At 38.1% G+C, this 26,924-nt stretch overlaps 1 protein-coding gene across 1 annotated transcript in view; it reads right to left on the reverse strand.

The window, feature by feature from the left end:
- The window catches only part of Hcn1 (hyperpolarization activated cyclic nucleotide gated potassium channel 1), a 286,942-nt gene extending 262,180 nt beyond the window's left edge, over positions 1-24,762 (reverse strand). The window contains exon 1 of the mRNA XM_070041145.1: positions 24,344-24,762. Coding sequence (XP_069897246.1) covers positions 24,344-24,762 — 419 coding nt within the window. The remainder of the gene's footprint in view (positions 1-24,343) is intronic.
- Between the last annotated feature and the right edge of the window lie 2,162 nt (positions 24,763-26,924).

Here is a 26,924-nt window from a genome sequence, read left to right on the forward strand (position 1 = left end):
TGTTTCGTTGGTTCATCCTTAGTCCTTTGTCTCACCATTTTGTTATTCTTTCTCCCTTCCCCAAATCAGATGAACATATATACAAAACACAGCGTACCAAAATCAAATTAGTGGCAACAGGGATAAACTAAAGAATAAATGAAATAAAAAAAAGAAAAAGAGAAATAACTTCACAAAGTACATTAAAAAAAAACAACCCTTGTTTCCATATCTTTGAGTTGAGCCAACCCAGTTGCCCCTCGGTAAGTGAATGGATCAAGAAAATGTGGTATACATACATAATGGAATTCAATGCTTCCATCAGAAAGAATGACATTGCCCCCCATTGGTAAGAAAATGGAAGGACTTGAAATAAATCATATTAAGTAAGGTAAGCCAAAGAAATATAGGCTCCATGATTTCCCTCATTTGTAATAATTAGTATATGTCTAGGATACCCTAGCAAAGGCTCACAATGGCTCAATAGATATGCAAATATGACCATATAAAATGATGCTAATCAAAATGAGCTCCAAGATATAGCTAGGATTTTAGCTGGTGAGCCACCAACAGTTGCCTGGCAAGTTTTCCTTCTTTGACAAAAGAACATACCGAACATTAGAAGTCAAATTTTTCAGGTGTCACTCAAAACTTTTCATAAGACAGTTGTGGTTTAAATTTTAATGCTAAAATGAAAGGTTTCATTGACTTTTAGTTAATACATATACATAAACTGGCCTTTCATTATAAGGATTACTATAAACGAAGTAAATTAGCCCTTTAGGATAAATACTGAATGATTTAAAAGTATCTCTAGTGAGAAGCCAATAGTTTATTCCTATTTTATGGGAGAACTTAAAAATCTGTCTTTGTGAAGTCCTACAGCGTTAGCAAGGAGGTGAACATCAAAACAACTCAAAATAATGCATAATAATAAATTTACTCAAGGGAAGGGATGGGTGACAATGTTAAAAAGGATAAAATTGATGAAAAAATATTGTATTCGTAAACTGCCTTGTGAAATGGCAACTCCTTAGTACAAGTACTTAAATAAAAATAAAAAAAACTTTACATAATACCTCACATATTATACCATGCAATACAAATATCTGAATCTAAGTGTGGACAAAGAGGAAATAAAATATAAATACTGAAGATAATATAAATATGTTCTATAATGAATGCATTTTGAAGCTTTATGTCCTTTTCTTACCCTTTATCTCTCCCTTCTCCCTTACCATCTCTCTCCCCCTTCCTTCTTGCTGTAGTCCTTTGTGCTCTCCGTTTCCATTTCCGTCTGTATGTAAGTATAACATATTTGTTTATACTTTTATGTTGTTTGCAACATAAATTTTTTCATGACATATAAGGAGTAGTATTAATTATTTGTATACTCCCATACCTCTTAAGAGCTAATTTAACTGTATTTTCTTTATTGAACAGAAATAGAAAGTGTTAAAAATTTGTACTTTAAGAATAATGTACAAGATGCCATGTCAAAAAACGAACTTTACAATTTAGGCAGGTGGGGCAGAGAAGTATAGTTGAGGAGGTGGGAGGGCAGGGATGGTAGGGGAAAAACAAAGGAAGAGGTAACAATGCTTGATAAAAAATGTAGTCATTACCTTGCTCATGTAACTGTAACCCCTCTGTACAGTATTTTAACAATAAAAAACTTACTAAAATAAATAAATAATAACTAAAATTTAAAAAAGAATAATGAAGACGACTTCCGCTATTTAAATAAGAAAGTACCAGCAGGATGATGTTGGCTCATGCCTGTAAATCATGCTACTCAGCAGACTGGTATCAAAAGATAAATGCTCACAGCCAGCCTAGACAGAAAAGTAAATAAACAGCAAAAATCCAGGCCTGAAGTATGGGTCAAGTGGCAGAATATCAACATGAGCAAACACTTAGAACAAGTACAAAGCCTTAAATTCAAATCCTAGTACCAGCAAATAAAATTGATAAAATAAGAAAAGTATAAAATTACTGCCTTTTCAATAAGATAGTCATAGAAATAAAAACATTACACCTGTTTTATGTAAGTAGCACATAGTTGAAAGTTCCCAAACAATTATCATTACTTAGAAATATATAAATGGCATTATGGTTTCTAAAACTATGGTCTGATAAACATTCTGAATTTTATTATATATAACGGGATAAGTCCATCACAAATTCTTAGATAATATATAATATCCATCTCATATCATGCATGATATTAGCTACTTTTCTGATGAAGATATAGCATAAGGTGACCTTTCTTGTTTAAGGCCAGACACAATCTCTCAAGACACTCGCAGTTGTTCCATTTATTATATACTGTTTGATTTTAATATGAAGTACCCATCAAAAATGCTCATGTACTGAAGGCCTTAACCTAGATGCAAACAATGTTCAGAGACCTTTGCTTTGTGGGAAGCAATTCAATCATAAGGACTCTGCCTTCACCAATGGATTCATCCACTGATGGATTCATGATCTGATGGTATTATTGGGAAGTGATGGAAATTTTCAGACCTGAAGTCTAACTGAAGTTAGTGAGTCACAAGAGGTGTCTGTTATCTTCACCCCTGTCTGTCTCAATTTTTTGGCACCATGAGATGAGCAAACTCTACAGCACAGAAGTGATGCCAGGAAACCCTTCCTTTCCTCAGGCCTAGAGCAACAGATCCAGCTCACCCCAAGTTGAAATCTTGGAAACCACGAACCAACATAAATAACTCTTCCTTTAAATTGCTTTGCTCAGGCATTTGTAAGAATGACAAAATGCCTGATACACACCCATCCAAATCTTTTTCTGCTTGTAATAGTCTCAACTGATAGTTCATTCAACCATAAGCCAGTGGATTGAGGCTATAATCTGAATTCTCTCTTAAAGTGATGCTGAGCTGTAGAGAAAAAAATCACACAACCATATCAAGGACAGCAGTACAAATTGATGTTCTTAAACCTGAGCTTCATTTGTTATACTCCACTGTATCTTTTGACCTTTTCCTGGATCATCCCAAAGTAGTAAATCAGCTTTAGCTTCAGGGAGAACCAAGCCAGTCTAATATGATTTAAGGGTAATCTTTATATAGTTCGCATCACTCTCCTGCATGTAACCTTTTTGCTCACTTTGTTCCATTGTGGGCAACTTCTTTTCTCCTATTAGATATAAACACTCAAAAGAAAAAATATGATAAATTCATCAGTGTGGATATAGGTGAAACAATAAAACATTAATAATTGGTTCATATTAGAAGATATATTTTTCTATTTTAATAGAGAAGAAACTCAAGTGTAAAAAGAAAAATTATGGAATAGAATGTTGGAGAATAAAGAATAAATTATTCCTACTTCACAAATTTTCCAGCACTCGGTCTTATTGACATTAATTTGATCAAGACAGATAGACAACTCTCCACTGTACAGTAAGCATATAACCCTGCTTCACATGAAGTAGACAGTATAGGTGGAAAGGTATAAATATTTGTTAGCATTTTAACGTAGCTGAAAATCATACAGACCAGCTTCACTCTCAGAAGACCTATTTCTATTGCAAATTTTCACAAATAGTAATTTATCACCTCTCAAGTATGATTTGCATTATTTTAACAGGCATCTTCTGATTATATATCAACATATACTTCATGATTTTTTTTTTGGTCCAATCGTGGGGCCTGAACTCTGGGCCTGGGCGCTGTCCCTCAGCTCTTCAGCTCAAGGCTAGCGCTCTACCACTTGAGCCACAGCGCCACTTCCGGCTTTTTTTTTCTGCTTATGTGGTGCTGAGGAATCGAATCCAGGGCCTCATGCATGCAAGGCAAGCACTCTACCACTGAGCCACCTTCCCAATAAAGGTAACAATTTTAACAATATATAATCAGCTGTTAGATAGCTGTTAGGTAATGTATGACTATAATTATAATTTAAAACATGTTACTCATATTTTTCTATAACCAAATCCAAAAATATTAACATGTTTGGCGCAAGATGTCCTTGGAAAAACACATGGAGTAAATGAGATAAATGTAGAGCAGAAGGAGACGTCATAAATTTCTTCCAAGGATTCTGGGGAAACAACTAAAGGGGTAAAATAAGTAGAGAATATATATTGTCTCCAAATAATGGAATCTGAATTATTAATAAAGTCTCCAAGAATGTAAAGAAAAGCAGCAGTCATTTACTTTCTTACATGTTGAAAGATTGATGGGCAATTAGAATCTTTAATGGGATTATAACAAAATTCAATTATGACAGTCAAATAGACAAAGGTTGAAATAACACATGATAGAAGAATAAAAATACACTATGATCCTCCAGCTATCCATCTATATATCATCAGTCTATATCTCTTATCCATCCAACTAATGCTGGTGGAAAATGACTCCAAATGTTACCACAGTGGTGTCATTACTAGGTTCTCAATGTCAAGTGTTTAGCTGTTCTCATACATGCCTAAAACCTGTTTGTCTTTGAATTCTAAATTCAAGCACCTCATTTTTACAGAGACTTTTTCTATTGTCTTGCATTAAACTCCTAGATATAATCATCCATATAGTATCTGCAGTTCTCATTTCTTGGCAGAAGTGAACTCTCATTATGTATTTACTGATGCCTCTCATACATAATTGAGAGCTCAGGAAAACAAGGAATGATGTTGCCTTCTCTGAACTACCTTAGGTTGAGCTTAGTGGCTGAATAAACGCAGGGATTCATAATCTTCATTGAGTTAAACTGTGTAGCTCTGAAATCTCAGAGAATTTCTTAGAACCTTGTCTCTGAATTTCATTGTAATTGTCTGGCTCTAGTTTAATATGGTGTTTAATTCATAATCTAATAATTTTCTTGGCTAACCTCTAGATAATGAGACAAATTTATTAAATTAAGTTTCAATTTAAATTTTCTATAAATATATACTAAATAGTTGGAACTATCTGAAGGAAAAAAGCTTAGAATAGGTATCTAGAGATTAGTAGTGTATAAGAAGAATATGTTGTTCATTTAGCAGAGAGAAGTACAACCACATTAGAAGCCAATGAAAAGTTATAAGAGCAAAAATGTAAAATGGAGACCAAGTTGACTTCCAGGTCCTCTTAGTAGTAATAACAATAATAATGAGAATCTCTTCTCTCTTCCACCTTTCCCTCCTCTCCTCTTTCCCCTCTCCTTCCCTCCTCCTCCTCCTGCCCCCTTTCTCTCTCCTCCCCTCTTCTCTCTCCTTACCCCTACCCGAAGTGAGTCTGTGGGTGTCCCATGTACCCATGCTCACATCTATGTACAAGAGTCTGAATTTCAAAAGAGAACACAAAGAATCTAAACACAAGGTTAAGTATAAGGTTAAGTGTCATTGGTATTCACTCACTTCTTAAGGAACCATAGCTAGAAATTAGATTTAGCCATCAAGTCTGTGGTGGGAAAATAGAAGAGGGGTTATATAGTCTTGTGCTAAGGGATGGAACACATGAGAGCATCATTATTGGTATCAACAGGGTGATAGTTCAGAACATATAACAGGATGACCTTTTCCAAGTATAATATATACAAGAAGAGTGAAGCAGTACTAAGTTACCATTATTTAAACTATGAGTGTCAGAGTCTCACATGAAGTTTGAAGAGTACTGGGTACAGTTGCAGGGAGAGAGAAGCTGAAGAGAGAAGATTCAGAGAAGTCAAGAAGAAATGCCAAGTACCACTAATAGGTTAAAACAAGTAACTTCTAGAAAGCTTAGATTTAGAAATAGGCAGTTCAATGATAAAACAAGATTTAGTGTTGATTTATTTTTAATTAATTTCATGTTATCTTGTTCTGTTTACTTAGTGTTATTTTCTTCGTGTCTACACTGGACAAAGTAAATAATGGAAAAAGATTATATTAAAACTAAGGGATTTCTGTGCTTAAGTATTTTCAGTTTATAAATTATAATATTTTTTGTTGCTTCAATCATTATAGAAGAAAAATAATGTACATTTTAAAATTGTCCATTCTTACAAAAGATTCTGACCTTGAATATTAGGAATATACCTTCATTTTTCCAAGAATTCAGAAACAACACTATTTTTAAACAGAGAAATTGCAACCAGAGTTTTCTAATTCTTCACAATATTATTGTTTTCTTTTAATGGATTCATGTTCCTCATTCGCAATAATAAGTAACAATGACTTAAATCATTATTGTGCAGCAGTTGCAGTTCTATCAGGTAGAATATCACGTTGTCTGACCCCAGTAAAAGGCATAGCTTCAGAGGTCTAACAGTCCTGTAGTTACTGGGGGATGGCTTAGTCATCTACCTACACATGAGATGCCAAGCAAGCACTGTTTCCTGTTTTTTTTTTAAGCTGCCTTTCCCTCAGCTGACTCAAAGTCTAATAGCCATCCTGTTATATTTCCCAAATGGAATTGCATCTCTTTCGAATAAACTCAAATCATAAGCAATATAATATGCAATCTTTATATGGTAGTAAATTGTAGCCTAATGGCTACAATAACTATATATATAATAACTATATCTCTCTTCAGTATTTCTGCTCCAATTTTAAATCCATTTTCCATTGTCATATACCACCAATGACTCATTATGAATATAGCTCTTCATTATTATTTTCACTTAAATACTTGGTGAATTTGGTATGCAAGTACTACCACAGAAAAGTATGCAGAAATACATAATGAAAAGAAATTAAATTATTTTAAGGGGTAATTGTTTTCATTAATTCTCAATTTTTCTAGACTACTAAACTTAAGCATAGTTAACAGAAGTCTTTACAGTTTTATTTTCACATGCCTGCCTGGATAAGTACATTGCCATTTTCAACACTTACCCCTAATTACTTATTGTCAAATATTTAACTTTTGGGAAGAACCTTAAATAGTAAGACTATGACACAATGGAAGAACTGACAATGAAAGAATCAGAAAACTCCGATCAATTTTGGGCAGATGAAGCACCCTTTCCTAATTAAGATTATCAGCTAAATAACTAGAGTTTCTACACCTTGATAAAACTGACAACTCTGTGAGTATCAAAGGAATAATCAACCTGTAGAGACAATGCATGGGATAGCAGAAAATATCTGCAACTTGTAAATTGGACAAGGAGCTAGCATCCAGGATATAGGAGAAACTCTAAAACTCATAGGTTTAAAAAAATAATAAACCCACTCACAAATGGCTATACGGACTACTGGTGTATAGCCTAAGTGGTAGCAAGCACTTGTCCAGATGTGCAACATTCTGGTTCCAATCCACAGCAACACCAAAACAAAACTGGGGGAGAGGAAATAAACCTAAGTGACATTCCTAAAAAGAGTTGTGCAGATAAGGAAAATACTCAAAATTTCTAAGTATCAAAGGATACAAATTAAAACGACAATAAAATCCACTTCAACCCTGTAAGAATGACCTTACTTTTTTTTTTTTACCTCAGCCCAAAAGACCAAAGATAGCAAGTGTTGATAACGACATGGAGAAAGGGAACCTATGCACATTATTGGTGGGGAAACAGTATGGAAGCTTTAAAAATTAAAAATAGAATTGAACATATAATCCACAAATCCCATACCAGAAATATGTCCAAAGGAAAAGAAATCAGTGCACTGAAAAGGAATCTACACTCCCATATTTATTCTACCATTCCTCACAATAGCCCAAAAGTGGAAACAACCTACATGTCCAACAACATATGAATAAATAAAAGAACAATGAAATACTATTTAGCCATAAGAAAATAGAAATTCTGTTATTTGTAGCAACATGGATAGAATTTGAGACTATTATGCTAAGTGAAATAAGCCAGGAACAAAAAAGAAAAGTATTCTTTGTCTTTCCATTTCTGTACACAAATACAGCAGTGGCTCACTATGTTGAAAATGAACTATAAAACTTGTGAGTGTGGACAGGAAAGAAATACTGGGAGAGAGTGAAGGAAGTGGTGTGATACTGTCCACAAAGAAACATACTCTTCACCTGACTTTATAAAAGCAATAAAATATGGAATTTGAAAGGGTAGATCGCTAGAAGATGAGAGTAGAGTAATTGTTACAAGAAGTTAGGAGTTAAACTTACCAATATATCTCAAGTTAAGTTAGACAGAAGAATCACTAGTGTCAATGTACAGGATGCAGACTATACACATGATACTGTAGTGCATATTTAAAATTCAAGAACAAAAAATTTCTCCATAGAAAATGATAAATATTTAATAAGGTAGATATGCCATACCTCTTTTAAACATTCCACAATTTGTACATGAATCAAAACATCATATGGTACCTGATAAGCATGTTAAGATGCTTGCTTTATGTCAGGTAAAAATAAATATAATAAAATATCCTTTCTAAAAGAGTGTATTTTATTTTCTAAAAAAGGAAAAGCTTGAATCACTCACTACATCAGGATATGACTGATCCTCTGAGGACAGGGAGTAGTGATTAGGATCCTGGATTTTGAAACAGATCTCAAGACTCAAGCCTCAGTTTCCTCACTTACCTAGCTACTTCAGTACCTTAACATCTGCTTCCATAGTTTGGTTTCCTTAACTGCATACACAAATCATAACTGTCATCAGTAAGAAAATAAAAATAAAGATGCTTAAAATGGTGTCCAGCACATAAAAGTATCTCTACATTTTCATTATTTTTGTTATAATATTCCACTGGTAGTGGCTTTTTCCAAGTTAACATAAAGGTAGATGTGCCAAAGTTGGGGACTGGAGGCTCACATCTATATCTTCGCTACTGAAGAGGTTAAAATCTGAGGATTGTAGTTTGAAACCAAGATAAGAAAGCCAAGAGACTCTTATCTCCAGTTAACCACCAGAAAACTGAAAGTAGAGCTGTGGCACAAAGTGGTAGAGCTCTAGACTTGAGCAGAAAAAGCTCAGGGACAATGCCAAGGACTTGAGTTCAAGTCCTCTGACAGACAAAAAGTAAAGGTAAATATGCCAGACATTGCTTAAAATATCTACTTTTTGTGGACTGATGGCATTTAGTCCAACAGAGAAGCGTGTATTCCAATTACAGTGAGATAACTTTTATGTAAATTTAATTCTATCTCCATATGAAGTAAAAAAAACTCATTTATTGATTATGAAAAGAATTTGAATGTGTAGGTGTTCCTCCAGTTTTACTACTAGATAAAAAAACAAAATGCAAAGTATCAAAAAGAGATCATTTAAAAATTATATTGATTGAAATTATATTTCTGGGTAGAAGGTCTATTTTCTTTTTTGCATGGTTTTTATTGTAAAAATACTGTACACAGGGGTTACAGTTACATGAGCAATGTAATGAGTACATTTCCTATGGAGCATTGTTGCCTCCTCCTTTGTTGTCTATTTTCAACTGTCAATCTTTTCCCATTGCTCTAATCGCTCTGTTTCTGAGACATTAAATGTTTGTAGAAACATGCTTGCATTAGTCATGTCACTGATTTAAGAACATGTTTTAGTCATTACTATCTCTTGTTATTTGCCTTCAGTGAGCTCTCACATAATTAGGGCTGAACACACTACACTTTTTAAATTAAACCAAGCCTCTGGGAAAGGATCATGGAAATAGATGGCTAAAGGACACTCAGGCAATTAACAAGCACGGTAAAGTTAAAAACTGAAGATAGAAAAGTAGGTTAGGAACTTTTCTCTCCTTCTCAAATATGGTTTACATAAAACACACCTGTTTTATTTGACATGGGAAAGAGAGACAGCAACACTTGACAGTTTTATCAATACCTAACTTGGATACTTTCCACAGATTTTGTCTCTCTTAGGTGCACAATTTCTGGAATAACACTCCACAGGATTGTTTTTTAAAACAAGCCTGGAGACCTTGTATGCAATCTGAAATCATAAATGTATTAATGAATCAATAAACATTAATCATACAATTTCTGTGGAGATAATTGTACCACAAGTAATTATTTTGTGAAAATAAATCTTAAAAGCATTGACTATGTGATGGTTTACAAAAAGAGAGAAACAGAGAAACAGTGAAAGACAGAAATAGACAAAGACTCTGAGGTTGGCAGAAAGACTGACTGAGAACTGTGTAGTAAAACAAATTCTAAATTTTAAGTGATGGTGAAATATTATGAAACTACAGTATCATTATGTCCCCTCATGGTAGATCATTTCATGCTATTTTCTTAACAGCAATTTCCCACACTAATGATAGATGGTTGTATGCCTTATTCCTTTAATACACTAAGCATACTATCCCATAAAATGCTATAATTTTACTTCATACTTTCTTGGATATAAAGCATACATAAATAAAAAATTAAGAAAATATTTATGAATAAATGACTCTGTGGCTTCAAATGCGTGTCTTTATTGTGGCTCACTATTTTTATATTTTTAATGTTTTATTATTATTATAAAGATGATGTACAGAGGGGTTGTTACTTTTTTGTTACATAAATATTAATCATTAAAGAAGAAAATTTAATATCTATAAAACATTTGCCAAATCCAGACATCTTTGGCATATTGTTTCCTTATCAAAATATACTTAATTTTATTGACATTATTTTTTCAAAATTTGTACTTTATCTTCAAAGGAATTGAACATCTGTTTCAAAATACCAGTTAAAGGGAAGAAGGAGCAGGTTTTATTGTGCATCTTTGTTTTCACTACACTAACCAAAAACTGATACAATTTGCATCCTCCAGAAATTGGTAGCCACAAAATTTCCATCTTTCAGAAGAGTGAGAAAATTCACTTAAATCAAAAGTTAGTGAATTTGACCTTTCTGATCTTATGTTTTTTGTTTTGTTTTGTTTTTGGGTCCAGTCGTGGGACCTGAACTCTGGGCTTGGGCGCTGTCCCTAGCTCTTCAGCTCAAGGCTAGCCCTCTACCACTTGAGCCACAGCACCACTTCTGGCTTTTTTCTTTTTGCTTATGTGGTGCTGAGGAATCGAACCCAGGGCCTCATGCATGCAAGGCAAGTGCTCTACTGCTGAGCCATCTTCCCAGCCCTGATCTTATGTTTGAGACAGTTTTACAACATAAAGTCTCATTAAGCTGCTTTGCTCTGGTTTTATTAAAAGTTTGATGCAAATTCAAAGCAGATATGTGAGTGAAACAGACATGCAGTAATGATGTACTGTCCTTTCATTATAGCTTGATATTTCTTTTCCAAAATTAAAGCTTCTTCCTTTCCTCACCACTTCCTTTTTACTGTAGAGCAATAAAACAGATTTTAAAATATATAAAGTGAGTTACTATGAATTTAAAACTCTTGAAATCACACTTAACACAAGAAACAAACTTTGGGACCAACTCCAGAAACCATTCACCTGCTTAGTCTCCAAAAAAGCCACCTTCTAAAATATACATTTTGCTGAAATTTTCTTTAGCTCATTTTGACTATGCATCCCAACAAGTTTGGGTTACTAGAACATTCATTATGAAATTTATTTTATGTCTTCATCTGCAAATTTCCCCTCTGTATTAGGATTGAGGACTTTTTCTTCTTATTTTGTTAAAGGCTCTAAATAGCAGCTATATCCATTTTACCTCAGTAGATTTTACTGATAACATACCTAAGTACATGCAGTTCAACATGAGCAGCATCCTCGGTTTTCTTAGATGCTGACAATAGAACCCAGAAGCCTAATTACAGTCAGATTCTTTCCCTTTGGAAAAACTACAAGTGATCAAGAATTTGTTCCTCAAAAAGATGTAATGCTTTTATTTGCTCTTGTTTGCTATTAGTGGCCACTGATGCTCAATATCTACATCTATCAATAAATTATGTCTACAAATGTCACTAAACTATTTTAATGTAAGTTGAAATCATTTTATAGATATCCTATTTCTAATTATATTTTTAATTAATAAACTTTTGCAATATGAAAAGATTTCATTGTGATATTTCCATACAGTGAACTTTGAACAGATTCACATCGATCATCGAGTTCCATTCCACTTACCCTCTTTCCTGAATTTAGAAATAGTATTTGGTTGGTTCAATTATGCTGTATTTACACATTCTCACTCACACACACACACACACACACACACACACACACACACACACTTTTTCTCTTTTATTGGTTACAAATTGTTCAACATTGAATATTAAGTGCTGTATAAGTACTTCATTCCTTTTGCTTACCTTGTTTAAGGTAAGGAATAGGTATGTCTAAGCCTATAATCACTTTCACACCCATGTGAACCTAAGTTTAAATATCCAGCTGGTTTGATCTCACCAAAAGTCTCATCCTGTTTTGAAAGCCATCCTTGGCTTCTTCAAGCAGACTCCTGATTCTTCTTGCTATGACCTTAGCTGCCCTTGATAGCTTCCATACAGTCTGGCATGGCAAATTGTCCCAAAACTAAGAATAGTCATTTCTCTTCTTCACATTAATGTTGAACACTTATTCTAACCCTATCCCAGTTCCAATTCTTTTTCCAACCACTATCTGTTTTTATATGGGAGACCCACCTGTTCCCAAGACTTTCTGCTTCTTCCTTCCACATAGTAGTTCAACTTCATAGATGTGGCAGGTTGTTGAAGGGTTTTTTTTTTATTTTTTTTATGGGAATAACTTCACTGTAAAATATGTTCATGGATTTTTGTCCTTCTAAGTAGTTACACTGTACTTGTTGTATAGGAAAGTTACATATATATTTTGATATATTTATCTTATAGGCAGTCATCTTATTGAACTTTGTGGTTGAATCTTTTTTCAGGCGGTTTATTGCATTTTTAAGGCAGGTAAAAATAGTATGCAAAATTAGACACATACATACATACATACAGATCAGCCTCTTCTCTCCCCAAGTGATGTCTACTAACCAGATTCTAATCTCAAAACCAGATAACTTTGGTGAAAAGAATTCTCTCTCATGGCAACATATCCTTGATTCAGCTCAAGTTCTAAAACTGAAATTCAACCAAAATGGTGTCCTTATATCTTCTTCCATACATCAATGTTTCATAGTGTTTCTATTTCTCCTTTTCAATATTAGCTAGCTCAGGAATCTTAATATGGTGTTCAAAATATGACTGGGAAACCACAATCTTCCTAAAACTATAGATAAATATTGTGAATATTTGTACTATTTGTGATAAAGGCCCTACATCTTTAATTTAATTCTTGAAGTATTCTTTGACTTTTGAACTGTAATAGACACTAATGTAAAATATGTAACAATGACTAATAATAAAAACAACAATATTAGTAAACAGAACTGGGGGATTAACTACAATAAAATTAGCTATCACATTTCTCTATTTTACATAGACGAAATGTATCTTCCTCCAGTTGTCTTTCCTAATTCATTTACATACTTAAATCAACCAAATTACCAAATGTATTACTAAGAACAAGACATTAAAAATATTTTTGAAGCAATGTATGACCTCATACAAAGAAATGATGCTTGATCTTCCTATATACACTATGCACGTAACTTTTATATTTTAGCCTCTGCTTATTTCTCTGAAACAACTAAAAGAATATACTTTTAATACAATATATTCTCTTGTTAAAACATAATAAAGCTAAAGTATTCTTCAGGGTGATAAGTAACATCTGTTCTAAAAATGATGTAAGAAATATTTTAATAGCCATTCTGCCAAATTTATAATATTTTTCAATTCTTAAAATATATATTTAAATAACAATTTTTAGACAACTGAATTTGACAATGAAAAGGAAAAGGAAAGAATTTAGCACATATGATTCATTTTATTTGGCTCATATATAACATTTAACTGATTTACAATAAGATCCCAAATGCTCTAACTATTCCATTTTCTTATGGAAATGACAGTTAACAGGAAGGAGCACATATAACTGAAGTCTATTAAAATTTTCCCTAAAATCTTAGGTTCCACACTGTCTCCATCTATACCACCTAAGAATACCAAATTGTTTTTTATGTTTTTTAAATTTTTTATTATTATTATTAATAAGTTTTTTACTGTGAAAATACCATACAGATGGGTTACATGGGCAAGGTAATGAGTACATTTCTTATCAAGCATTGTTGTTATATCTGGAAATTTTTGTAAGAAGAGAATACATTAAAATTTCTCAATGTAAATTGTCTCAGGTATAGACCTAGTTTACAAAGCACACATAAAACATGCCATCTGTTAGGGATCCTGGGATCCAGAATTCTATATAGTAGAAAGAAAACAGAAGCACAGACTGAATGACTTACTTCACATATGCATTTGCTTAAGAAGGTCTGAAGACTTTCAAAACATATACTTAGTGAATGTTTTCTTAACTCAAATAGATAAGATATGACTTACTTCACATATGCATTTGCTTGAGAAGGTCTGAAGACTTTCAAAACATATACTTAATGAATGTTTTCTTAACTCAAATAGATAAGATATTCTGTGTTTGTTTTCCTTTATCATGATGGCAAATAACAGTGAAGCAACATAAAGTGCACAGCATAAATTTAAGAATGACACACAATGGTTATAAATGCATAATGTATATAGAATTTATAGATAGAAAATACGTATTAGTCCAACAACACCATGAGAAACACGGTTTACTTTCCTCAGTTTATAACTCATGAAATCAAGTCCCAGTCACTAGGATGTTAGACCTAGGATTCTCATAAAACTAGTAAATAACAGAAGTATATATAATATATGCAAGAAGTACATATAATATATACCCATAGCCATTTGAAGTAAAATAGTATTGAATGGTCATAAGAATTAATGAACATTACGCTGGCATATCCATTAGTTTAACTACCCTAACATTTCTTCTTATGTAGTTATGGTAGTACTGAAGTTTGAACTCGGGGGCCCTCTGCATGCAAAACAGGTCCTTTACCATTCAACCATGCTTCTAGTCCCTTTTTTGCTGGTTCTTTATGAAAAAGAGGTCACATTTTTTTTGCCCAAGTTCACACCCGAACTGTGTTCCACCTACTTTAGGCTTTCCATCATTGATGGAGAGATGACAGGAACTTGCCACCACACTCAGATTTTCTCTATTGAGATTAAGTCTTTCTGCCCAGGCTAGTCGAGAGCCCTGTTCCCCCAATCTTAGCATTGCCATATAGCCTAGAATGACAAGCTTGAGCCCCTGGTGCCCAGCTTTCTTTCAGCCTTTTACTCATATTTCAAAAATAAATGTATTTATCAACTTAATTATAGAGGGTGAGATTTTAGTATTCTTATGCCAGACAATCTACAATTTCTTGTGCATACTCAGAATGATAGGGCTAAGTGCTAGGTGCTTACACCTGTAATCCTAGCTATTCAGGAGGCTGAGATCTGAGGATCACAGTTCATAGACAACCCGGGCAGGAAAGTCCGTGACTCTTATCTCCAATAAACCACTCAGAAACCCAGAAGTGGCACTGTGGCTCAAGTGGTAAAGCACTAGCCTGGAGCTGATGAGCTGAGGGACAATGACCAGGCCCAGAGTTCAAGCCCCAAAAAGAGATGAAAGGGCTAAAATCTTTGCTTAAAACATTTGATCTGACTAGTACGGATTACTAAGTAAAGCAACACACTGTTTATCATCTCCTTTCTATACAACTTTAGATCTATCTAAGGATACTTGCTATTTGCTCCTATTCAATTATGTTAATTTTCTGGTTTTGTTCTCAGTCTACAATTCCCCCAGACAGATTATAACTTTATGAGTTGATCCTATATTTTGTAATATTACTTATATGTTCCTTTCAAATTCTTTCTCTATTACATATTTTAATTATATAACAAGGATTCGTCACTCCATCTGTTACTCTTTCTTATCCCCTTCCCAACTTTTTAAACAATTTGAATGAGTTTCATTTTCTGCATGCTTTTTCCACTGAGACATAACTCCAGTCCTGTTTCACTGTTTATTTTTAAGATAGGATCTTGCTTCCTGCCTGGGCTCGGGATGACAGCTAGGATAACAAGCAAGGAGCATCATGTTTGAGCCTCAGTTGTAAAGAGGGGGGTCTCATAAATTTTTTTCAAGTTCTTTCTTTTTATTTTAGTTAGTTATTGTCAAGGTAAGGTAAAGAGAGGTTACAGTTCCATATGTTAAGTTAATGAGTACATTTCTTGTCCAACATTGTTACCCTCTCCCTGGTTTGTCTCCCACTTTTCCTCTTCCCCAACCCTCTCCCACCCCTCCCCTCGAGTTGTAACATTCTGTTCCAACATACCTGGTCTCAAACCTTAATTCTCCCAATCTCAGCCTCCATTGTAGTTAGGATTGCAGGAGGGAGCTACAGGTTCCCAGCTTCTACTTCTATTTGTTCTAATTCTGGAAAGTTCCCTAGACTATAATCTGCTAACTTATTCCATCTAATTCCATCTTATTTAAACTCTTACTGCTTTCATACCATATTATTCTTATTGTTCAGAGGATATTACACACAAGTAACTTCTTACAAAAGAAGGTACTGTTGTGCCTTCTTTTGTCCTCTTCAAAATACCTTCCTCTGGGGGGGAGGGGAGATGGGAAGGGATGGGAAAGGAAAACAAATAAAAAATAAAAATAAAAAATACCTTCCTCTGTCCTTTGGGCTCTATTCTGTTGTCATAGTGTTTTTTTTTTCATGAAGAAGACTGTTTCCACAATTCACAAATATGTCAATAGTTTATTTTCAGTTCATACTAAACAATATAATACAAAAAATAATTACAGCTTCATGTAACATATATAAGGTCTTTGGCAGAGTGATTAGCTAATAAACAAGGTAGTTTTTATTGCAAGGCATTAAAATGTCTCCCTACTTTCTACCTGGGGAGAACTGACCTGGCTCTAAGCATTTTAATGTCAGCCCTGAAACTTCTGCTATACTCACTGAGGAAACTCTTATTTGACCTGTCAGCTTGGCTTTTCTAAAAGTATCTCTTAAGTGTTACTTCCATATACCAAATTGTTCTGAAGTTCAGTGAATGAAGGATTGTAGAACTAGGATGGTTTTATCCACCATCTTTTTATTTCCCAAAATGTTTTAGGATATTTTATTCTCTGCTGTCTCCTTTTTCAGCAACTCTTCCATGTGTCTGAGTGATTTTTGTCCTTTCCAATATTATTTTCAAATGATTATAAGAAGGATAAATAATTATGCTTACATATAAGTTTAGAGAATTGTTTATACTTTTGCCTTCTTACTGAAATGACAGCAATAATATTCAAAAAGAACTGAATTCCTGTCCCAGTTCTTACTATGTATGTCACTGTGTTCATGCTACTTAACCTCTCTGCAGTTTTGCCTATTTGTTTATATATTTGGCAAGGAAATGTAATTCTTGGTATTATATTCCAGGTAGCAGCTAGAAGAGGTTGCCAGGTATTGCTACAGGGGAAGAAAAAGCTTTGGCTGACTTCCTTTGCTTAATTAACTCTAAAATTAAATGTTTATAGCCCCTGATTGTTAACTCTTTGTTTATTCATTTAATAAATATTTGTGTGTACATGTGTGTGTGTGTGTGTGTGTGTGTGTGTGTGTGTGTGTGTGTGTGTGTGTTTATGCTGGTACTGGGATTTGAATTCAGGATCTCTGATTCTTGTTTGGCTATTTCACTTAAGGCAGGAACTATGACTGGAGCCACACTTCGACTTCCAGAGGTTAATTGGTGGATAACTGGAGTTAAGAGCCCCAAAGACTTTTCTACCAAGGCTAGCTTCAATCTGGGATCCTCACACCTTAACCTCTTGAGTAGCTAGGATTACAGGTATGTAATCTATCAGCACCCAGCTCACTATTTTTTTTAAATTTTTATCTTGACCTAGTAGGATCAATCCTAAGAGAAGTGAAAGTCTATCTCTTCACAAAGCCATGTACAAGAACATACACATCAGCAGTATTCATAGGGCTAAGAAGTAGAGATAAACCATGTATGCATCAATGATGGGTGGCTTATTCAGTTATGAATTCACTGCATATCACAGAATATCACACTCAAATGGTTGAATTATATACCATATTAATTATATCTCAAAGAACATTACAATGCATCTAACAAGTTTGGCAGAAAAGTCTGTTACATGCATTTTTATTGGATTAGAATATAAGACAATAATACTGATGGGTAGCAGGGTTTGAGTCCTACTGGAGGGGCACACAAGAGGCCTAGATAGAAAGCAAAATTGTCACTGGATCACAATGATGACCTGTATGGAAAGAGAAATATGTGGTATCATAATGATTAACCTAAAATGTAACTGATGAACAGAAACTACTATGTGGAATGATGAAAAGTTGAAAGGAGAAAAGGTAGGGTCACATCAAAAACTCTCTGGTTCAGGAAAAACTTAGTTTGTTCTGAAGTCTTACTTGTGTAAGAATAACACAGTGTTGGACCGGGCGTTGGTGGCTCACACCTGTAATCTTAGCTACTCAGGAGGCTGAGATCCGTGGATCACAGTTCAAAGCCAGACCAGGCAGGAAAGTCCCTGAGACTCTTATCTCCAATAAACCACCAGAAAACCAGAAGTGGCGCTGTGGCTTAAGTGGTAGAGCGCTAGCCTTGAGCTGATGAGCTCAGGGATAGCACCAAGGCCCCGAGTTCAAGTCTCATGACCAACAGAAAATAAAAGGAATAACACAGTGTTAGAGCGAGGGTGTCAGGGGAGGAATGGAATATGTTGTTTATATAGAGTGTAATTCATGGAAATTTTGTCAAATATGTTCCAAGAATAATGGGCAGCTATCGAAGACTTTAAAGAAGCATAATATTATTAGGTTTTAAGATCACATTTGTCATTCTCTGATGATAGGAATGGAGGACAATTTAGACTTTCTACCTGTGCATTATCTTAATAGAAATGTCAACCACTAAGAACCTACGTCATTTTTGTCATTTTAAGAACTGTCTTAATATCTGTCAGTATTAATTGTAAAATCAATATGTATAGTACCGCAAAATGTCCATTCCGGAAACTTTAGTCAGAATATAATAAAAATCTAATGCATAAAGATGATTACTACTTATGATGTATTGGGAAAAATTATAAAAATTATAAAATTGACAAATTCTAAGAATAAAATCTAAAAAAATCAGCCAATTAATTTAACATAATAAATAGGTGCTAACTACAGGTATGTATCATGAGTTTTGTTAGTTCTTTATAATTATAGTTAAAGTCCTGAAAATAAACTCAGACTTACACAAATAAGAGGCTCACACCTCACACCTGGAATGGTAGGCTACTCAGGAGGCTGAGATTGGAAGCAGGGAAGTCCATAAAATTCTTACACCCAATTAACCACCAAAGACCAGGAAGTAGCGTTGTGGCTTATATTGTGATCGCCTTGAGCAAACTTTAAACTCAAGCAAAGTTCCCAGACTCTGAGTTCAAGTACCAAAATAGAAACAAAAAAATTGTCTAACTATAAATTCAGATTATGTGTAATTTTGCTTCTTTGCTTTAAGTGAGTGTTCAATTACAATGAGAAAATTGAACAATAATCTGAAGAGTCAAGGAATCAATTTTGTCAGCAAATAAAATTGGCAAAAGTTATCTGATAAAAGTTTAACTTTTAAGACAGCTTCTCTATAACTTCACAAAATTTTATATCCATAGTCCATAATTTTATAACCATAATTTGTATAACACATGAAACATCTACACACACAGAGTGAAAGAGAGTCAGAGAAAGAGACAGAGAGACAGAGACTAGAATTTAAATATCTGTTTTGCAAAAACAGAACAAAAAAATTTCCAAGATGTATCAAGAAGTTGTGATTTTTTTTCTGGAAAACTAATGGCAGGTTATGGATCAAAATGCTTTTATATGAAAAGTATTTTTAGAAGAAACTTACTTAGGATCAGTGCAAATACTGGTTTTTCCTGTGTATGTGTCAGCCAAATTCATAGTTTGCCACTCTTCACATACAATGCTAAAAACAAACATTTATCACAGACTCTGAAAATATCCAGTATTACTCATGCAGCTAATAATCTTCTATAATTTTTACAGTACTTATAAGAGACTATTTGAAATTCTTCATCCTAAGTGTCCTAAGTATCTCCACCTTAAAAAATCTACCTGCAAGCAACAAAAGCATGTTATCTGTGAAATGCAAAAATAACAGAACCATCTTGTTAGATGGTCACCTGGAAATATCATCAAGTGTCTTTTGTTGTCTGCATGTGCACATTGGGGCTGAGGTTCATTGAATGAAATGTTAGAATTTCAGATACTATCCAAATGGGTTTATTGCTCATGCTACTCTGCTTTGTGGTTTTGTTGATCAAGCAGATCATATTGAATTCAACGTATTTAATTGAGCCTATGATATAACTAGTAATGTACTTATCTAATGCCTTAAATTTCTTTCATTAATCAACAAATGCACAGTTACATGTTCATATATCCAAACAACTGATACCATGAGACCACAGGATCTCAATTTACAACAACTCTTCAAAAGTAAGCTAAATGGGAAATTTACTCAAGAAAAAAAAAAACTTGTGGTCAAAAGCAATTAAATAGTGATTCATTTGCTAAACTTCCATTTTGTAACTTATACATAGCAAGAAAAGGTAACTGAATATACCTTCAAATCTTTCAGACAGTTTCACTTTAATTGGGTTTACCATTTGCTGGTGCCAATAAGAAAAACCTTAATTAAATGTTAAGATATAAAAAGACTCACTTAACATAGAAAAGAAAACGAATCCTTATGGTTTATTTTGGCTGTGTTAATGTGGACCACAAAAGATGCACTGCTGGGAGAATACAAAATTCATCCAAAAGACAATATAACACTTGGCTAATTAGACTGTAAACCCCAGAAGGTTGAACTGTTTCCTTGTGAGAGGCTCCTGGAAACAAATGATCTCTCTATGACAAACTATACATTATAAGCAAAGCCTCCTCTCCCAAGTGAGCACAGGAATGACCTCTGACTCAGTACAATTGGATGCAATCCCAGGCAGAGATGAAAGGCAGGAATGGCAAAATCTTCAGGAAGTGACTCCCTTCACTAATCCCCAGAGTCCTTCAGTACTTGTGAGCTTTTCACACAGTCACAAAAATGATGAAGTGAACTGGAGGAAATAAAAAATCAAGATACAAAACCCATGCCCCCAAAGGGTAAGGTGTCATCTAGCATCTAGAGAAAATAGTTGCATTATTCTTTAAGAGCCCTGGTGTAAGCATGATCCAACAAAAGAATATCAAATCCTAAAATGGACAACATCCTGGATGATAACTTTTTCCAAGGTAAATTACTCACACAATAAACATCATACATGGGGCAGAGGAGGTAGCTTAGTTGGAGAACACTTCTCTAGCATGCATAAGGTACCGGATTCAAGGATCCCCAGCATTTTACACACACACACACACACACACACACACACACACACACACACACAACTGTACATACGCAGGCAAGCATGTGTGTTTGCACATACACACAGATGTACACAGGTTCCACTCACAAAAGAACTCTAAATATTCTCCCAATCCATTTAAATAATTGTAACCCTGAATTGGCTGTAAAAAGCCCAGTATTTAGCCATGTAATGTCTTGATTAAATGAAAGAAAAGTAAATTTTGACTAATTAACATATAATCACTACTAGTAACCTCAAAATATTCATACTTAACCTTGAAAATAAATGTGTAGTATTCACATGAAATCCAATATGACTGAGGCCTAGCCTTCAAGAACCATAGACTTCTGCAATTTTTAAAATACTATTTATATTTTCCATGGACTGGAAAATAGCATATGATATTATAAACATAGACATTCTTTTCACTAAGTTCTCTCCTTTCCACCTAATTATTTCACATAATAGCAATATTACTGAACTGTTCTTAAATCCCCGAAGGTTTTAAACATCATCTTCTCCTAAGAAGGAAGGAAAATGCAGTGCTTCTGCCCTACTTACACCAGTTAGGAGAAAAGTACCTGCCAGATACAGAATAGCATTGTTTGGCTTTGGATGGTAAAAGAAGCCCTAGCTAGCATGTTGGGACTCTCAGTAGAAGACTAGCCCTGCCCCTAGAGGGAAATAGAAAGGAACCAGCCTTAGAAATATTTTGAAAAGAGAAACTAGAACATTAACCACAAGCCCTGGAGAAAAGGGTCGTCCAGAACTCACCAGTGTAGGCGTGAGCAACAAACAGAAAAAAAAAAAAATCTTTCAGGCAAAGGCTCATGAAAGTGTCAAGGAGTCGGTGCATCTACCCCCCCTGCTATGTCTGCAGATCACTTTCTCAGCTGCTAAATGACTGGCAAACTTAAATTTAGCATTTTAGAAATGGTAGTAAAGTATGTCTCTTAAAGTATTTTCTAGAGAGAGCTGAGTTTATCATCATTCTATGCAACTCTAGTATTTGTTTAAGATTGCACACACACTGACTAACCTCTAGGGGGGAAAGTGTACTGTTAGGCTTTTGTCTTAGTTTTGCTTTATTTTATACTACATTATCTATTTTATACTACATTATCATATAGATCTGGGAAAAAAACCTTATGTCAAAACAGAAATCACATATTTATGAAATATTAAGATAGAAATATCTTCTGAAAGCAAATAAGTACATGATAACTTCTTTAGTTGGTTGTTTTAGAAAAGCCGCTATAATTACAACACTGTATTCTGATTTCTGGAAGATGGTCCTGTATTTTTATCCAGGATGTGCGGAAACATTTAATTTTTAGATATAGGCCATTACTTTGAAAAGCGCCCTCTTTAAACATGGTTCAAGAAATAAAAGCATTGAAATCAATCATTTACATGAGTGTGAAATTAAGTATTTTATTTGCATGTTACTCTTGAGTGCCATATATTTCTGTACATATCAATCTCATTTGGTGATTAAGACTGAAGACTTTCATCATGAAATTGTTTTCTTTTCAAAAATAAAAATCAATGAAAATCCATAATAGGAGTTGCACCATACCTCATGAGGGACTGAACAAAGGATGATATTCTTCTACACTTGATTGCAACCTTTAAATTTTTAAAGAGCTTAACAATCGAATTTGCCTTAGAGAAAGGCCATTTGTAAGTTGGCCTGAGCATCTTGCTGGTGAAGGAAGCATGCTTGATTATTTAGTAGGTTCTTCTAGCATGCACGCTCTTTTGATCACACTCAGTTTTTCTAAGTCTTCCGTTAGACTTCCCTGTGTGTGCGAAGAGGTGTCTTAATATTGAATCCTTCCTAATATCCGTCTATGAGTAAATCATAAGAGCTACTGACCACAACTACCTGAGAAAGCCCGAAGGGAGGGGCCTCCGGAGGGTTGCGGGACCGGACTACAGGTTTCCCACACTAAGAACGTTCAGAACACTGGACAGTTCCTCCCAAGGCCGGCCGCGAAGGCAATCGCTCTTGGTTTGGAAGCACAGCTCAGAGTAAGGCTGCTCTCTGCTGCTGTACTTGTCGGCGGCAGTATAGGAGTCTGCTCGTGCGCTTGGGGCGCACAGCCACTCCTTCAGGTGAACCTTTCGCTTTGGGGAACAAGTTCAGCTCGCGATACAATAAATAATTAAATGATCAAATACATTCCCCCGAGTCAGTAGCTGGGGATTGTGAATGAGGGGCCCGGTGCCGCAGCACTGAGAGCCGACACAACGACTAAGAGGATCGGCTTTGCGACCTTCCTTCGACCGTCTCTGTCTAGGCTCGGAACCGGGCTGAGCGCGGACTGAGCGCTCCACATCCCACCTGGGAACGTCCTGACGTCTGGATCGGCGAGGCTGGAGTTCTGACAGCAGCCGCCGAGCCAGGCGTGGAGGCGCACCTACGGATCTACAGATCCGGAGCCCCGCGGGAGCCTTGTAGTCAAGGTCAAGCGCCGGCGCCGCCGCCTGTCGTTCGGGAAGGCACTCGGGAGAACGCCCCCCCCCCGCCCCCGTTCCCTACCCGTCCCTGGTTCGGGAACTCGGGGCTTCCTGTCATGCTCTTGGCCAGCCAGGCAGCGCAGGCTCTCCAGCCAGACCACCAGCCGGACCGCCAGCCACCGGACCCCAGCGCCGGAGGAGCCCTACTCCGCCCGCCAGCCACGAAGGCAAGGGCAGGCGGGGCCCTGCGGCAGGTGCCCAAAGCCTGAGAACCACAGATGGACGCTCCCCTCGGGATGGCGGGACCTGGGGGGGGTTCCCTGTGAGCCCCCCACTTAGCCCGCCTCCTCAGGACCCCCAGAAGCGTCTCCTCCACCGCCCCCCACCCCCTCGAGGAGGGGGGCAGCGCCGCTTGGGACGGTGTGTCTGCCCTCTCCCGGCCTCTCACGCCGAGTAAAAGTTTCCAGGGTACAACTTAGCGCCCTCTCCTCGGGGAGGGCGGCGGGGGGGGGTCACCCTTCCCCGATCGTTCCCCCAAAGTTCTCAGGCGAAGCCAGGGGACGCCTTCCTCCACCACCACCCCCCCCCCCGTCCACCACCCCCGGGGCTCGAGGGCGCGGCCCGGCTCACCTGAAGTCGCTGTACGGGTGGATGATCCAGAAGCCTGCAGTTTTAACCCTTTCCTGCTCCTTCTCCACCGCCTTCTGGCTCCCGAACATGCGGAGGGAGAATTTGTTGACGCCGGGCTGCAGCATGGAGGTGAACTGGCGCTGCATGAAGCCGTACTGCCGCCGGGGCCCGTCGGCGTCCTCGAGGCTGCCCGCCGGCTCCTCGGCGCCCGCGCCGCCGTCCACCTTGAAGCACACCGAGTTGGCGTGCTCCTTGGCGCCCGCGCCGCCGCCGCCACCGCTCCCCGGCGGGGTCCCCCGGCGCGGCTGCTCGGCCGCCGCCGCCGGCCCCGAGCCCGTCGCGGGCACCTTGGCGGGGAAGACGCTGTGCCCATCGTCCCGGCTGTTGGACGACGAGTTGGGTTTGCCGCCTCCTTCCATGCCCGGAGGACGCGGCCGGCGGCGACGGCGCGGGCTCCAGACTCGCCGGCCGCCCGGCGCCGGGAACCACACGGAGCCGAGGGGATCGGGGGAGCCCGAGCCGGCTGCCCGCGAGCCCGGGTGCCCGTCGCGGCGGCCCCGGCAGCGGCGGCAGCAGCGGCGGCGGCAGCGGCGGCTGCTGCTGCTGCTGTGGCTTCCCGCCCGCCCGCGCCGCTGCTCGGCCGCGCGTCTGGCTCCCGCCGCCGCCGCTGCCCGGAGAGGCTGTGCTCTGGGCTCCGCCGCGCCTGGCGCTGAGGATGAGAGGCTGAGGCTGCCGGAGCGGGGCGCGGCGAGGCGAGGCGAGGCGGAGAGGCGAGGCGAGGCGAGGCGAGGCGAGGCGAGGCTCAGCGCAGCCCCGCGCAGCCCGCGCCGCCAGCGCCGCCCCGCGGCTGCCCTCTGCCGGCCGAAGACGGCGCGTCCCCGCCCGCGTGCCGCACGCGCTCTTCTGACACTTGCTCCACTTCGGCCCAGACTGACATTGAACCCGGGGGGGGGGGGGGGCTTGGGCACGCTTATTTATACGCGTGGTGAGACACTCGCTCGGCACATGTGTGCAGAAACGGGGGTGGGGGAGGGAGAGAGAGGGACGAGAGAAGGAGGGAGGGAGGGAAGGAGGGAGGAGGGGAGTGAAAGAGAGACAGAGAGAGAGGGATGAGCCTAAGCGAGCCAGCGAGTTGCTTTCAGACACCCTCCAACCCGCGGAGACGTCGTCTGGACGCCTGTTTGAATGTCACAGATGGAGAAAAGGGGGACAGGCTCAACCTCCATGCTGAACACCATCTGAACGCAAGAAAGCAACGCTTGACAGTGGAAAACACAAGTGTTAGGAATAGCTCTGCGTGTGTGCGTGCGTGTGCGTGTGTGTGTAAGGAGAGAGAGAAGACACGCACGCTGAGCGTGCTGAAAAGAAATAGGCAGGGTGAGAGCAACTAGATCTTTGTAACCCTGGGTAATCAGCTGCTCCTTGGGGCTTTTCAGATTAAGGCTCAGCACCTAGGGACAGGCTGCTGACCTCCTTCCATTATCCTTGTTTATTCTCCTCCTTAAGCATAGGAGCGGATTTCTATCTTGCCAACGGCCGCTCACATCAACACTCATGTCAGCAGGTCTATCAGCCAGTCCACCAACTGGGGTGGGGATGGGGATGGGGGGGGGGGAGATGAGAAGGCTTCGCCCTGAACTGACCTATCTTTTTCCAGATTAGTTATATAATCAATTAAACCGACAAAGTGGCAGGTGTGCTGGTCAGCCTTCATTGACACATGATAGGAAGTGGAGAGGAATGCGAGCATCATTTGGGAGAGGCGTCGTCTCCAGGAGATCTTACAACAGGCCACTGCTGCTGAGGAGAGCAGTTCAGCTTCCCCTTCCTCCCTGGGATTAGCTGAAAGAAGCAGAATGTGCTGCCAGCCTCACCAGTCACACAGCAGGGCAGCTCGGGAGTCTGAAGAGCTCCAAGTCTCATCAATGTCCCAACACATCTGTTCCAGATACAAGCATGGCCTTGCTACCCAGGGAAATCCTGCCCAGCCAAGGCCCCAGCCCTCTGCTTTCCTGACAGCTGTAGGCATGCTTTCTGGGGAGGGGGGACAGGCACTTCAGGGTGGGAATGGTCAGGCCAGCAACCTGAAACATGGCAATCAAAGATATTCTAATCAGGCAAAAGGGAAGGCAGCCAGAGAACCGAATGGATGTGTCCATGAGGGGATTCACAGTGGCTGAGAACAGGGCAGAGAGAAGCAGAAACAAGTCTGTTAAACCAAGACTTCCTTGACCTCACTGTTTACCATAGCCTGAAGTTACAGCTCCTTTCGAAGTGGGCTATGTCCTGAGTTAAATATCATCTGTTCTCAGCTAATCAAAATCTAGAAGCCCAAGATAAAGTCTAGATGACAAAACATGAAGGGAAAGAAACTGGGGGCCTATGCATCAGAAAGAGCTCTGATCTCCAAAGGTATAGAGACCTTGGAAATTCAAGAGGTCAGGTGAGGATGCCAAGGGCAGAAAGAGAACACAGGAATGAATATCAACAAGCATTGCCTAAAGCACACTTCTGCCTCCAAAAATCCCAAATAGGAAAAGATTTCTCGACCTCTCTTCCACTCTACAAGCTTCCCCAACCC

This window comes from Dipodomys merriami, unplaced genomic scaffold, assembly GCF_024711535.1.
Source record: "Dipodomys merriami isolate MVZ:Mamm:240054 unplaced genomic scaffold, mDipMer1.0.p SCAF_30, whole genome shotgun sequence".
Classification (NCBI taxonomy): Eukaryota; Metazoa; Chordata; class Mammalia; order Rodentia; family Heteromyidae; genus Dipodomys; species Dipodomys merriami.